Below are 12,459 nucleotides of genomic sequence, written 5' to 3' on the forward strand. Positions count from 1 at the left end.
TCTTAAGAAAGCCTTCTAGATTTTATCCGCTTTCTACAAATGTATTTTGACCATCGGTTGTGCTTGCAATTTGTGAGCTACGTTTTGTAGTCTGTGCACACGTATGCATACACACACACACACGCGCGCGCGCGCCTGTATTTAATGGGAGCTTCGGATGTGCAAGGATGAAGGCTCAGGTATTTGCTGTTGAATTAAATATGTAAATTTATATTGTTTAAATGATTCTCCTGGCAAGCATATGTGGATAATAGCTGACTAAATCCCACATATTTCTCTTGATAGGCCTACAAACAAAGTCTAGTCTAGCATAATTCTTTTTTCAATAGGAGCATTAATTACTGTGGCACTTGGGTGACTAAGCAGGTTTTGTTTATTCTTATTGCGATAAGCTGTGCTTTTATTAAGCATGTAATTTATATTACTGAAATTTATCTGTGATGGTACAGAAAATAAACATAGAAGTTATACCTAAGGACAGTGGAAGGCTCAAGAGTGAAGCACTCTATTAAAAACCTGATAGCTGATTGCAGCTTACAATTTTAGCCCTCATCAATCACTGTCTTGAATGATAGATACATCAAATGATCTTTACCTATAAGGACAGTATTGAGAAAGCCAAGTGAACCAATAAATATTCTTCTTAGTAACATAATTACTACTAAATACTCTTGAGAACACAGTGAAGCTTTTTATTGTTTGTATTTCATTTTCAGTTACACATAGGAGGAACACTCAATGCATTTGTATCACAGCAGGTGGCCACAGTCTGAAACTAATTTTGACTGCTGGACTTAAGTAGACTTGTCTTAAGATCTTAGCTGAATAAAGAAAAAAAAATGAAAGTTATTTCACTGATGTCTGACATCAGTTTATCCAGGATTATGGGTATTTATTTTGCAGGTGCTGTGGCTCTTTTAACAAAGCAAACTGCTTCATCTCCCTACAGAGTAGAATAATCAATATTAAGTATTTTAGATGGTCTAAATTCTCCAGTGTTTGATGCAGTAAGGGTGTGCAATGGACACAAAAATAGAAAAAACTTCAGTTACAACATCAAATAGTACTTAGTCCCAGTTGTTCAAAGGTAAAGCACAGAACTTTGTTTTCCCTTAATGTTTGAGTAGAACTGTTTAACTTATGAAGGAAACTATAATACAAGAGACAGCAATTGTTAAAGGATAAACCGAGGACACAGCCATGTGTGATGCAGTTGAATACATCTAGGACTCTTATTACTACAGTATTTGTATTTACTATTGTTTCAAATACAAATATAACATTTTGCACACTCCTGCTTCACACACATGTTCTGCCCAAGGAGTCACTTACACAGTTTATGTTCCTATTTTTAAATGCTGCAGTTTTCCTCCAGTCCCTTTTTAAAGTAAAGTTAACAACTCTTTCCACTGAAAGAAAGAAATTACAGGTACACATAAGTACAACTATGCTCATACAGACACAAACAACTATTATGCACACCCCTACAACTTGCAAGAGAAAAGTTAAAGGCAAGCCTGCAAAATAAATAGACGTTTTACTCTCAAATTTTGTTTCCAACCCCGATCAGTTCTAAATCTTGATTTGCAGTTGCTCTCTTTTTGTAAGAGATGTGCTTTTTGGAAAAGCATCTTTGCAAGAGTCATTACATTGAAATGCAGGGCAGAACAATTTGGTGGCAGTATGTATTGATGTTATTGCAGCATCATGAATCTGACAACTGGAGCGGGAGGGGTTCAAGCAGTGTGTCTTTACAATAGCAACTTGATTCTGCAGACAAAAAGGGAAAAAATTCATAGAATTATTAAAGTGTCACAACAAAGACAGTAAGTATTCTGCATAAAATGGCGCTGAAAAGTATATATATTACATCATATTATGCTAAATGCACATTTGTTCAACATGTGAAGTAAACAGAATCCTTTAGGACACTTAATTTAGTGGGAGTGTGTATAGAATGTTAATGTTTATATTAAAATCATCTTACTTCAAATGATCCTGCAACCCTTATTCAGGCAAAATTGTCTTTGAAGCCAAAGGGAATTGTGGGTGTACAAAGGCAGCATGGGACCCATAGTGTGCTGAAGTTAAGGTCACTCCTAAAACAGGGCCAGATCCAAACTAGTTGAAATAGATAGAAAAATTCATATTGAATGTTGGAGTTTTGGATCAAGCTCCAACTGCACAGTGAAATCTTCTGATCTTTCTGTCTAGAGAAAGAACTACTTATCAGTCTCCTGAGAGGTGCAAATGAGAAGGCTGGGCGGGCACTTACACAGTTCAGTATGAACTATCGATCTGGAAGCAACATTCATTCCTCCCAGTGAATGTTACATTAACTCTGGCACTTAGTTTTATCTAAATATTGCCCCCAAAACTCCCAAATTCTTTGAGCAAAAACCAGAAGCACTGAAACTAGCTACCTTTGCCATTTCTATTTGTTCTAAGGCAGATGGCCCATGTATTTCATGTAATCCTCACAAGGAGATGAGTAATCAAGAGACCGGAGCTACAGCGGGGTTCTTACTATATTGCGTTACAAATACTACTGGAAAGGGAGCAGGTCTCTGAAGGTGCATAATGGTGCATGAGAAGGGGATTAGAAGTGAAAGGAATGTTATTGTGAATGAGTGCAAAGAGAAAATACTTCGCATTTTAAAAGTCCTGCACGGAGAAAATACGCCAAGGCTCTCTTAATTCGACCGCAGTGTCACTGTAGTCAGATTTGCTTCCGTTTGGACCAGTCTACTTTTCTGAATTAATTTCTGCTTTTTTTCCACCCTAGACAAATTGGCAGAATTGGATTAGAGAGCAAAGGCATCTTAAAAAGATAGGGTTGTTTAACATTAATTGGGCTAAATGATTGTATTAATATGTGGAAATAACAGCAAACTGGTGTGAGTCACTCCTTATGGGCCTCCTTTGGCTGCGAGTTTAAATATGTAAAATGTCAGAGTGTAGCGGCAATAAAATGAAAGCAGCTTGCAGGCTTTGGCACGAGCGCGCGTACAATTTAGTTTGATTTGTTAAACGTGATTTGACTATAGCTAAACAGAAATAAGTCACACAGCTGCGGGAAAACAAACACAAAGGGGTTGCTATTTTCATACTCAATAACCCCTCCCTGCCCCCAGTTTCAAGTATAAGGTGGTTAGCCTCAACCCATCATTGCCAATTCTTCCAGGTGTCTGCTCTGTCCGCTTACAAACTAAGGTTTGGAACCTTATAAAGTCCACGTGGCTCATTCCGTCAGGTTTTAAATTAAAGAAACAAAGAGCAAGATAGCTGTAGCGAGACATTGCCAAAGGACTTGCAGAGACAGCTGATACACAAAGTTCTCCTAGGGCATGCTGGGCGATAAACTTCTAGTTCAAGTACTGCCAAGCTGTAGATCTGTCCAAAGGAGGTGTCCAAAAGCTCTCCAACTCCTAACATAGTGCTCTACGGGCTCTAGAGGGCATAATCCAGGAGAGAGAACAGTGATTTTTTTTTTTTTTAGAGCTATTGCTACTTAGCGGGATCAGAAGCAGCAGTGTCATTACCAGGGCTAGAGGAGAAACTTTTACAGATTCGCTCCTCTGAAGGGAAGCAAAGCCCTGCCTGCCTGATTGAACTGCGCTCTCCCATTAGAGCAGCCTTTTAGAGAAATGACAACATTGTAACAATAATCAACCTACCTGTAGAATCAGACACAAAAGTGTATTCAAGCAGCCCGGGAGAACACAATGCATTCAACATTCAGCTTGTGCATCTAAAACGCATCAGTTTATGAAAAGCTTGTTTGAAGTCTTCATTGGACATTGTATAGATTATGGGATTGATTAAAGAGTTGAGATATCCTAGCCAGGTGAAAAAGTCAAAGATGGCCATGTGGAACCAGCAAGCGTCCTTGCAAATAGGCAACACCAAGGTGATGATGAAGAAGGGCAACCAACAGACAATGAAGGCTCCTAAAATAATCCCTAAAGTCTTGGTAGCTTTTCGCTCCCTAGCAGCCGTGAGCTTCTTTTTCTCCAGAAGGGCATCCGAGATCTTCACCTTGACCTGATTCATATATACAGGAGATCCGATTGGACTGGAAGCCTCTGGGGCCTTCGAGTTTATGGAGGTGACAGATGACGATGATCCGGGGGAGTCGGTTATTAAATGAGCCCTTGTTAATCTTTTGCCTGTTTTCGTTGGCGACTGTTTCAAAATCCGAGATCTGGCTTCCACATAGATCCTTCCATAGAGGGCTATCAGCAGCAAGGTGGGGAAGTAGAAGGCTCCCACTGTGGAGTAAACGGTGTACAGTATGTGGTCTGTGTTCACCACACAGTCAGAAACTTCTTCCGCTTTCGCTTGACGCCAAAACAAAGGCGGCATGGAAATGGAGATAGAGAAGACCCAGACCAAAGCGATCATGCCCGCTGCCCTCTTGGGAGTCCTTTTCGTAGAATATTCAACTGCATCGGTGATCGCCCAGTATCTGTCCAGGGCGATGACACACAAGTGGAGGATGGAGGCTGTGCAACAAGTAATATCCGAAGATAGCCATACATCGCAGACGATCTGGCCCAAAGTCCATTTCCCCGTCACAGTATACATGGTGCTAATGGGCATGACAAGGATAGACACAAGAAGGTCCGTGACAGCCAGGGAGGCTATGAGATAGTTGGCCGGAGTGTGCAATTTCCTCGTCTGGTAGACGGTTGCAATTACAAATGCATTAGAGAGCATGGTGGCGAGAGTGATAAGAGCCAAGATAATGGTGAGGACTATCTTCCAGGAGAGCGGAGTGGCATCTTGGTAGATCCCTTCCGCTGCACTGCAGTTGCGGTCGTGGTACGAGTCATTGGTCTGAAGCACCTTCAGGTTGTCGGGTGCTGGCTGGCAGGGAGCCGCTTGCTCCATCACTTTCTCAGCCGAAGCGTCAGCCGGCAAACTGACGGGCGTTGAGTTAGCAACCCGAGGCGGCAAATGGCAGGGCAGCTCCCCCCGCCAGGAAACCGATCGCCTGCGGAGCGGGCTGCACCTCTTCCAACTCCGCCGGCCCCGGCACGGACTGCGGGGAGGCGACGCTCCCCATCCCCGCCCGAGCCGGGCAATCCAATGGGGAGCCTTCTCGCTTCTCCTGCGCCCCGGCGGGCCCCTGCCCAGTGGCGCCAGCGAAACCCGGGCACCGCGCGAGCCGGTGCATTAGCACACGCGGCTGCAGCCAGCCTGAAACCTCCCCGCGCTGTGGCGGGGTTCAGAGCGGCTCTGCCTGCGGGGCTGGGGCCGCCACGCTCCCCGGGCAGCCCGCAGCCTCCGGGCGGGAACAGCGCGACGCCTCGGGTACTGGGCCGGGCGGAGGTTCCCCTGCCTATGGCCGCCCGGGCTGGCGGGGGGCGCGCCAGCCCGGCTCGCTGGTGCCCCGCGGGAGCTCTGCCCCGCCACCGCCGCCCACTTCAGCAAGTTGCTGCGAGGGGCGGCAAAGGCGGCGGCGGCGCCCCTGTGGCCGCCGAGCGCTCGGGGGCAGGCAGGGGCTGGGCTCCGGCAGGCAGCAGCGCGGCCGGGAGTGAGAGGCGCGCGGCCTCCGCCCCTTATATACAGCCCGGCTCGGAGCCGCCGGAGCAGCGCAACTCGTGCGGTGCCGAGTGCGGGTTCCCGGCGGCTCACCACCCGCCCCCCTGCCCGGGGAAGTTCCCTCCGGGTCCTAGCGCCCGCGGCAGCCCCTTTCCTCTGCCCCCCTCCCGGCAGTGCATTGCTCCTCTCCCACCGGAGCCCGGCGCATCCCTCCACTCCGGCTGCCCGCCCCGAGGCTGGGAGCGCTGGAGAGAGCGGGCCGAGGAACCGGGTCGGGCCAAGCCCCAAGCCGCGTTTCGGTCCGGCGGATCTCTCGCCTGGTCCCCCCTGCCCCCTACCTGCCGCTCCTGGGCGGGAACCCTGAGCCCTGGGGTTTGCCCGAGGGGGCTTTTCTGCGCTGGAAACAAGCTGCAAGCGAGAGGCCAGGGAGCCTGCAAAGCTGGGGACCTTAGACCGAGACCCCGGGCTGCAGCGATCCCTGATAGGGACGGGGATGGCTGGTGCTTTTGGGAGGGATCCTGTCTTTTTGGTAACGTCTGTTATCTCTTATCCGCCCCCTGATTTTAACCCAGGCTGTGCATGCTGGGGCGATAGTGCGGCCCTTCTGTATTGTAGCCCCCTTGGAGGGGGTCCTTGCGGAAGTTGCATTTGCTTTTGTTGGAAACTGCCCCCCCCCCCCCGCAGCTGCTGGACTGCTTAAACATAGGCAGGCCAAGCCCAGCTCGCCCGCCACCCCAGACCATTGCCCGCGAGTGATGCATCCCATTCACACGGTGTGCGCATCCTCGTTCCAGAACCCGTATCCCGTACATTGCTAGGGAAGTTTTGCATTCAGATATAGTCAGTATCCGGTTGGGAAAGGCAAACAAACAACAGATTACAAAGAAAAGCGCTCAAGTAGACGGGGTCAGAGATTAGGCTTTAGGGCGGCAGTAGGTGGTTTTTATTAGCTTGATAGCTGTAATCTGTTGTTTGCCAGGCTTCGATTTCCGGCAATAAACCAGTGAATTGGTCTAGTTTTATCGGGTTCCTCTCGGAGTCGCAATCTCTCCCCCCGCCCCACCGCGAGAAACCCCAGGACTGGGGAGCGCTCTGATGGGAGCCCAGCGCTTCTATGGACTAACGTTGTGTAAATCCCCGTTTATTGTGTGGATTTAAAGTCCTAGACAGCAAATAGCCGATTGTTAAAGCATTATCACCCTGTCATTTAGAACCCCCCCCCCGCCGCCGCCCCCACGTTCACACTCTGTTTAATGGAGAGGATGCTTTAATCAACACACACAGGGCTGACTGAGCCTGAAGTGTGTGTGTGTGGTGTTAGTACCGGCTGGACACACAATGTACAGGATTTCTAACTTCTGGGCGCTGTTGAGAAGTGGCCCTTGCAGCGGTTTCAGTCATTTCCCACATGCAGCAAAGGAAAGTTTTGCAAGGAAAAATAAATGTAGATTTTTTATTGATTCGGTGCTCCTGCTGGAGTCTCTCAGTGATGTATAGAAAACGGTTTGGGGAAGGGAGAGGAAAGGGAATTCTCTATATGTACGTGTGTGTATACAGTACACACACACACACACACACACTTGATTTGTGCATGGTGTTTATTCATAAACCTTCAGAGCACTAAAAATCTCATTGAATCTTTCATACCCGGGAACCTCAGCGGGCGTCGCATTGTCGTCTGGCAATTGAAACTGTCAATCTTTAGCTGGCAAGCTCTGCTCTTGTTCGCCGGGAGTGCTGAGTCCTCAAAGTCACCAGCACCTCCAGGGAGCCTTTTGTTCAAGGGAGCAGGTCGGTGATCCTGGTGCAGCCCGCACTCTGCAGCTGCACGTTTGCTCTTGTCGCCCAGCCAGTAGCCAGCCGCTTGTTCTGTGCAGTGGGCCAGGTAAAATGTCAAAAGCTAAAGGGGTTAGCACCTTCCTCTTTCTGATGACCCTTCTCTTTTAGTGGGTGTTTTCAGGTGTGCTCACAGTGAAATGTTTTTAGAGGACAGTTCTGGAAAGCAAAGAGCATTTAGAAAGTAAGTTGATCTAGAGGGAGAGAGCCAGAGTCAAAGCCCACGGCTTTGGCACAGAATTATAGAGCCATTTCCTCCTGTTTATACACTCCCCCACCTGACCAGCGGTGCAGCTTTAAGAGAACTCGAAAAGTCTTGTAAGACGAGACAAGCACACCAGACAAGGCGATGTGTCCAGTCAAAGGGCGTGTTAGGGTGGCAGGCTGAGAAGCAGAGATGTGCAAGTATAAACGAAGGGGGTAGGAAGCTGGTAAGAAAGCTCCCCAAATAGAAGCTCAGAGAAAAAGTTGCATACAGCTACCGTGACTTTGCAGGCTGCGGTGTGCGCTGAAAGAGCTGCCGTCTGTAGGGAACTGTCCAGGAACGAGACCTTCTGGAACAGACTAGCGTCCATACGGAATGTCAGCCCGAGAAAAGCAGTGATGCTGGACAGCAAGACATGCGCGGGCTCAATCCCCCCTCTGCACCCTCCAGACAGGGTGGCATGCCTTTCGGAAGTATTGAGCACCCACAAATTGGTGGAAGGTACGGGTGCTCAGCATTTTGAAAGTCAAGCCATAAAGGCCCAGTCCTCGCCTCACTGAAATCATCTAGTTAGAAACTCTGCAGAACTTAGAGCTTCAATCAAAATCTTGGCAAAGATGAGAGTTTGAGTTAATTGGAGTTTTGATAGACAAGGTTTGGCTGTACGAGCATTGGCTTCTGGTCACAGTATATATCGTCCCTGTTCACTCCCAAGCATCAGCCTCTGATGTTTGCCACTTTTTTAGCACGGAACCAATCGATATAGCCAAGATTCGTCACCTATTGATGTAAAGTATGCACTTGATTAAAAGGCCAGAAGTTGTTTTTATGAAAGTATTTTATTTTGTATGTACACACAACGGTGTATTTAACTGCACTTCACTGCACACTGGGAATGTGTTCCTTGACAATTTAGCAGTGAGTGATTAGCCCATGCCCACATGTTACATAGTGGGTAAATTCAATCACTGCTTAATTACTCTTCCACGGATGTAAATGAGGGTAGAATACTGACCATCAGTGAAGCTTGGTCTCCCACCCTTTGGCGTAGCGACTGTTTTATGTACATGCTTCAACATTGCCAAACACAACGAGGTTGATCGTTGATTCGTTGATCGTTACTTATAACAAATAATAATATAGAGCTTTTGGTATTCTTCGGGACTCTTTTCAGTGGGAAGAGGTTTTACAATGTGAGTTCTTCATGTTGCAGCATAAGTTCCCCCTCTCCCATTTAACATTTTCTATTGATTTTGGTTAAACTCCTGTAGGCAACTTCCCTCTGAATACCCACTCCCGAATTCTCCCGAGAAGGGCCAACTTGTGATACCCCACTGATTTTAATTTCAAAAACTGTTTCTGTTTTGCAGCAGCATGTCTTCCTGCGGTGGAAAGTCTCTTCTCTTACAACCGCCTGTCCTTCAACAGTAACTTCTAACCTTATGACCTCCAATCTAACCTTTAATCAAGATAAATACCAGGTGGCTGGAGAATGAGCTCTGGCCTCTCTAATGCAGTTGTTTACCCTTATTGTAAAAAGTTCTTGTTCCTCTGAGCGTGCTCTTGCGGTTGTCCTTCTCCCTTAATTCTCAGTATTGTACATCGATATTCAGCAGTCATTGGTCCCCTGTTTGTTTGGCAGGAAATGTCTTTCCTTCTCACGTTTTTAAAGTTATGCTATACAACGCTGAATCTTATGATCAAGAGTGTATTCATCCAGGTCCAAAACCATCCTTGGTGTAATTTCAATGATTTCACTAGAGTTACACCAGGGAATAATTGGGCCTCCATATTTGTCCCCACTTATTTCAGCAAATATTCCCTATATTTCTTACTGGGAATACTGCTTGAACTGGCAATATCTTACTTACAGGCAATAAGGTAAAAGACAACTTCCTAACTGGGCTCACTGTAGCCGATTTTGTGCTAATGATCTCCATGGAGGGGCCCGGGGAGAAGGAATGTTCCCACCCAGGCTGTGGAGCTACATCATAGGGATTCCTGGTGAAAAGGGGAAAGAAAACTTTGGAAAACTGCATCTATTCTCTTTGGGCTGTGAATGCTGATTCTCAGGATCTGGGCCATAGTGAAAGATGCTGCAGACTTTCAAGGGTGTCTTTTATTCTCTCTCCACCCAAGGAGTGCACAGTCCAAGTGCTGTTACATGATGGGCTCCCACAAAGCCAAGAATTGATGGAGGCAGGAAACAGGATGAAAGCAGGATCTTCAAGAAATTATTGGCAAGTGTCATCTTATCCCGGAGTTTCAATCAGCACAATAATTTGAATCACATATATTATCACATGAATGATTCTAATCCATAGTTATGCCATCGCACTGAAACCTGCATTTCAAAGCAATAGGCAGAAACTCTTGCAAGCTTCTTTTCTTTTCAACTGTGCCTTTAAAAATGCTTATAGAAAGAGATTCAACTTCTTGCAGCTTTTGGCTTTTACACAGAGGAATGCATAAATAGTCATTTCATTCTGTTGGGGGTAATAGTTCTGATATTTCTTTTATTCACATCTTGACCTGTTAAAATAGTTTAATTAAGGAACTGCAAGTGAAAAAAAAAAGATAATATTCTGGTTATTTTATTGCAAACTGCCAGCATATGGTGATTGATGTGGCACAAACTTGGGTCGGTGGCTTGTGAAGAAGTCAGAGGGAAAGGCAGGTATGTAGGAACAATCCTATGAATACCACAAACTAAGAGTCTAAGCCCACAATCAGATCTGTGAAGGTGGATCTTTTCACCCATGTGGAGTCAACAGGGCTCTGCATAGGTTCATAGGTCTGTCTCTATGAATCAGACTGTAGGATCAGAACTTATGGATTTTGTTGTGATCCCTTAGGCTTTAAGTCACTCCAGTGTATAAGGCTCTAGGCACAACTTAAGCCTCCCTTATACTTACATTGGTATTTGGTTGAGTTTGCCAGCAGACAAACACCACCAAAATATGTGTGAAGTTTCCTAATGTTAACTTTGAAATATAGATGAGGCCATTTAAATGCCAACACTTTTAAGTCACTAGTGAAAATAAAAACACCCAGCTTGAGTCTAAAATTTAATTATAAGGAACAGCTGGGGATGGTTTTGATTTTGACTCTAAAGTCCTATAAAAAGAATCAAGCACATGTGCTCATGCTCACACTCTTTTTCACACAGACACATACACACTCACACTTAATTGGACTCTTTAAACAGAGAGATAAAGCTGATATTATTTGAATTATCACTTTTTTCTTTAAATTTGTCCAGTTAGGAAGATCAGAGCATCCATAGGTGCAGTTGACACTCAAACTTCCTATAAATAGGGGTTATCTTGCATTACAAATTACTTTTCAACTGGACATCCAGAGTCAAATGATAAGAGGGCTCAATCCTCCCTTGCACATTCTCTGCCACTTCATCTCCAGACACTGCATCCTGCCTAACTGGCTTCCTCCAGCTCATGGAAGTGGTATCAATGCTCAGTGACTGCTTCCTCTTCAACCTAAACAGGACTCATAGATGATGTTCAGTTTATTATGCATGGAGTTTTAGCAGATGCTACATGACCACCTCAGACCAACCCACCATCTCCTCCTTCTAGGCTGGCCAATGTCCTCCTGGCAACAGAACAGAAAAAAGACACTCAGCTGGAAACAGAAGTAGTCCCATCATAATCACAGGTATCTTTTAAGGTATCTTTTCTTATGAGAGCCTCCAGATCTGGTTGGGGAGCAGCATGTACAGTAACTCCAGTGAAAGCTTTGCCCTTTCTCCAGGCCCCTCATAAGCAATGTTCCCTGAGGAGGGACCATCCTCATAGTTTAGACTGTCACAAGTTATGCATTTTAGGTAGTCAGTGTTTGATGCTCAGCAGGAGAAGTAATGAATTTTATTCTGGTCCTTGTGGAATGGACCATAGAAAATGGTTCCCATCCTTAAACTTTCAGATATCAGGGTACACTTATGTGCTAAGTAGTTAGCATGGGTGAATTATCCTTTTCATGCAGAACTCTTTCTTCAAAAGAAGAGCTAGGTACCTGTTCAGCATGTAGGCCAGCTTCTCACCATCTCCCAGAACCTGATGGTAAAGCTGTAAGAGAAAGTAAAGTGGGGTAGTGAGGACTCCAGATCTGGACTATCTGGAGGCACCTAATTTGAAAAGTATTTGTCCAGCATTCTATGCTGAGACTTGACAAAAGGTAAACCTTCCAACATCAGTTATGAATTGAATATCAGAGGGGCTAAAGCTTATTTCACTTTAAATCAGGTGTAAACTTGCCTCCCTTTAGAGGAGAAAATCTGTAAAGACTTAGTTTCAGGATCCAGAGTTGTTTTAAAAAATCTCCAATAGTGAAGCTCCCAAACAGCAAGTTTTTGGATACACTTCACAGAATTCTTCATATGTGTTTTTAAAAGACAACAAATCAAGAGAGAACAAAATGTGCAGAGAATGTGTTCAGTGCTGTAAATCAAAGCGAAGAAATAATAATACTGGAAATTAAGGGCCAGATTCTCAGTTGGTGTAAAGCAGCAGAGTTCCATTGACTTCAGAGGAGCTAAGCTGATTTACTCTAGATGAGGCTCTGGCATTTCTAAATCCCTAGTGAATATCTATCTAGGCAAAAAGGTAACATATGTTAAGCACACTGCTAATGTTAATATATATGCTTTCACCATAGCTTCTTTTTTTTTTTTGGAGGTAACCAGACTTAACTCCCAATTTTTTATAGCTTTTGGCTTTATATTGGTTAGCTGGAGTGTCAGAGCTGGCTCTTTTGAAAACCATTGATGAAGAAAGCCCACAAATACAACATCAGGGAAGATTATAACTCATACTGACAGTACCCACATACTACTCTATATTGTCTTGTTGGGA

General features: G+C 45.3%; 1 protein-coding gene across 1 annotated transcript; it reads right to left on the bottom strand.

Moving 5' to 3' along the window:
• Positions 1-678: 678 nt before the first annotated feature.
• HTR1B (5-hydroxytryptamine receptor 1B) lies at positions 679-5,504 on the bottom strand. The gene is made up of 2 exons (XM_073335129.1): positions 3,678-5,504; positions 679-1,770 (listed from the first exon to the last, which is right to left on the bottom strand). The coding sequence occupies exon 1, from the start codon at positions 4,891-4,893 to the stop codon at positions 3,739-3,741; it is 1,155 nt and encodes a 384-aa protein (XP_073191230.1). The 5' UTR covers positions 4,894-5,504; the 3' UTR covers positions 679-1,770; positions 3,678-3,738.
• Positions 5,505-12,459: the final 6,955 nt, after the last annotated feature.

This window comes from Lepidochelys kempii, chromosome 3, assembly GCF_965140265.1.
Source record: "Lepidochelys kempii isolate rLepKem1 chromosome 3, rLepKem1.hap2, whole genome shotgun sequence".
NCBI lineage: Eukaryota > Metazoa > Chordata > Testudines > Cheloniidae > Lepidochelys > Lepidochelys kempii.

Excerpts from the sequence above, each read along its gene's own strand:
- HTR1B (XM_073335129.1), bottom strand. The coding sequence starts at position 4,893 with ATGGAGCAAGCGGCTCCCTGCCAGCCAGCACCCGACAACCTGAAGGTG.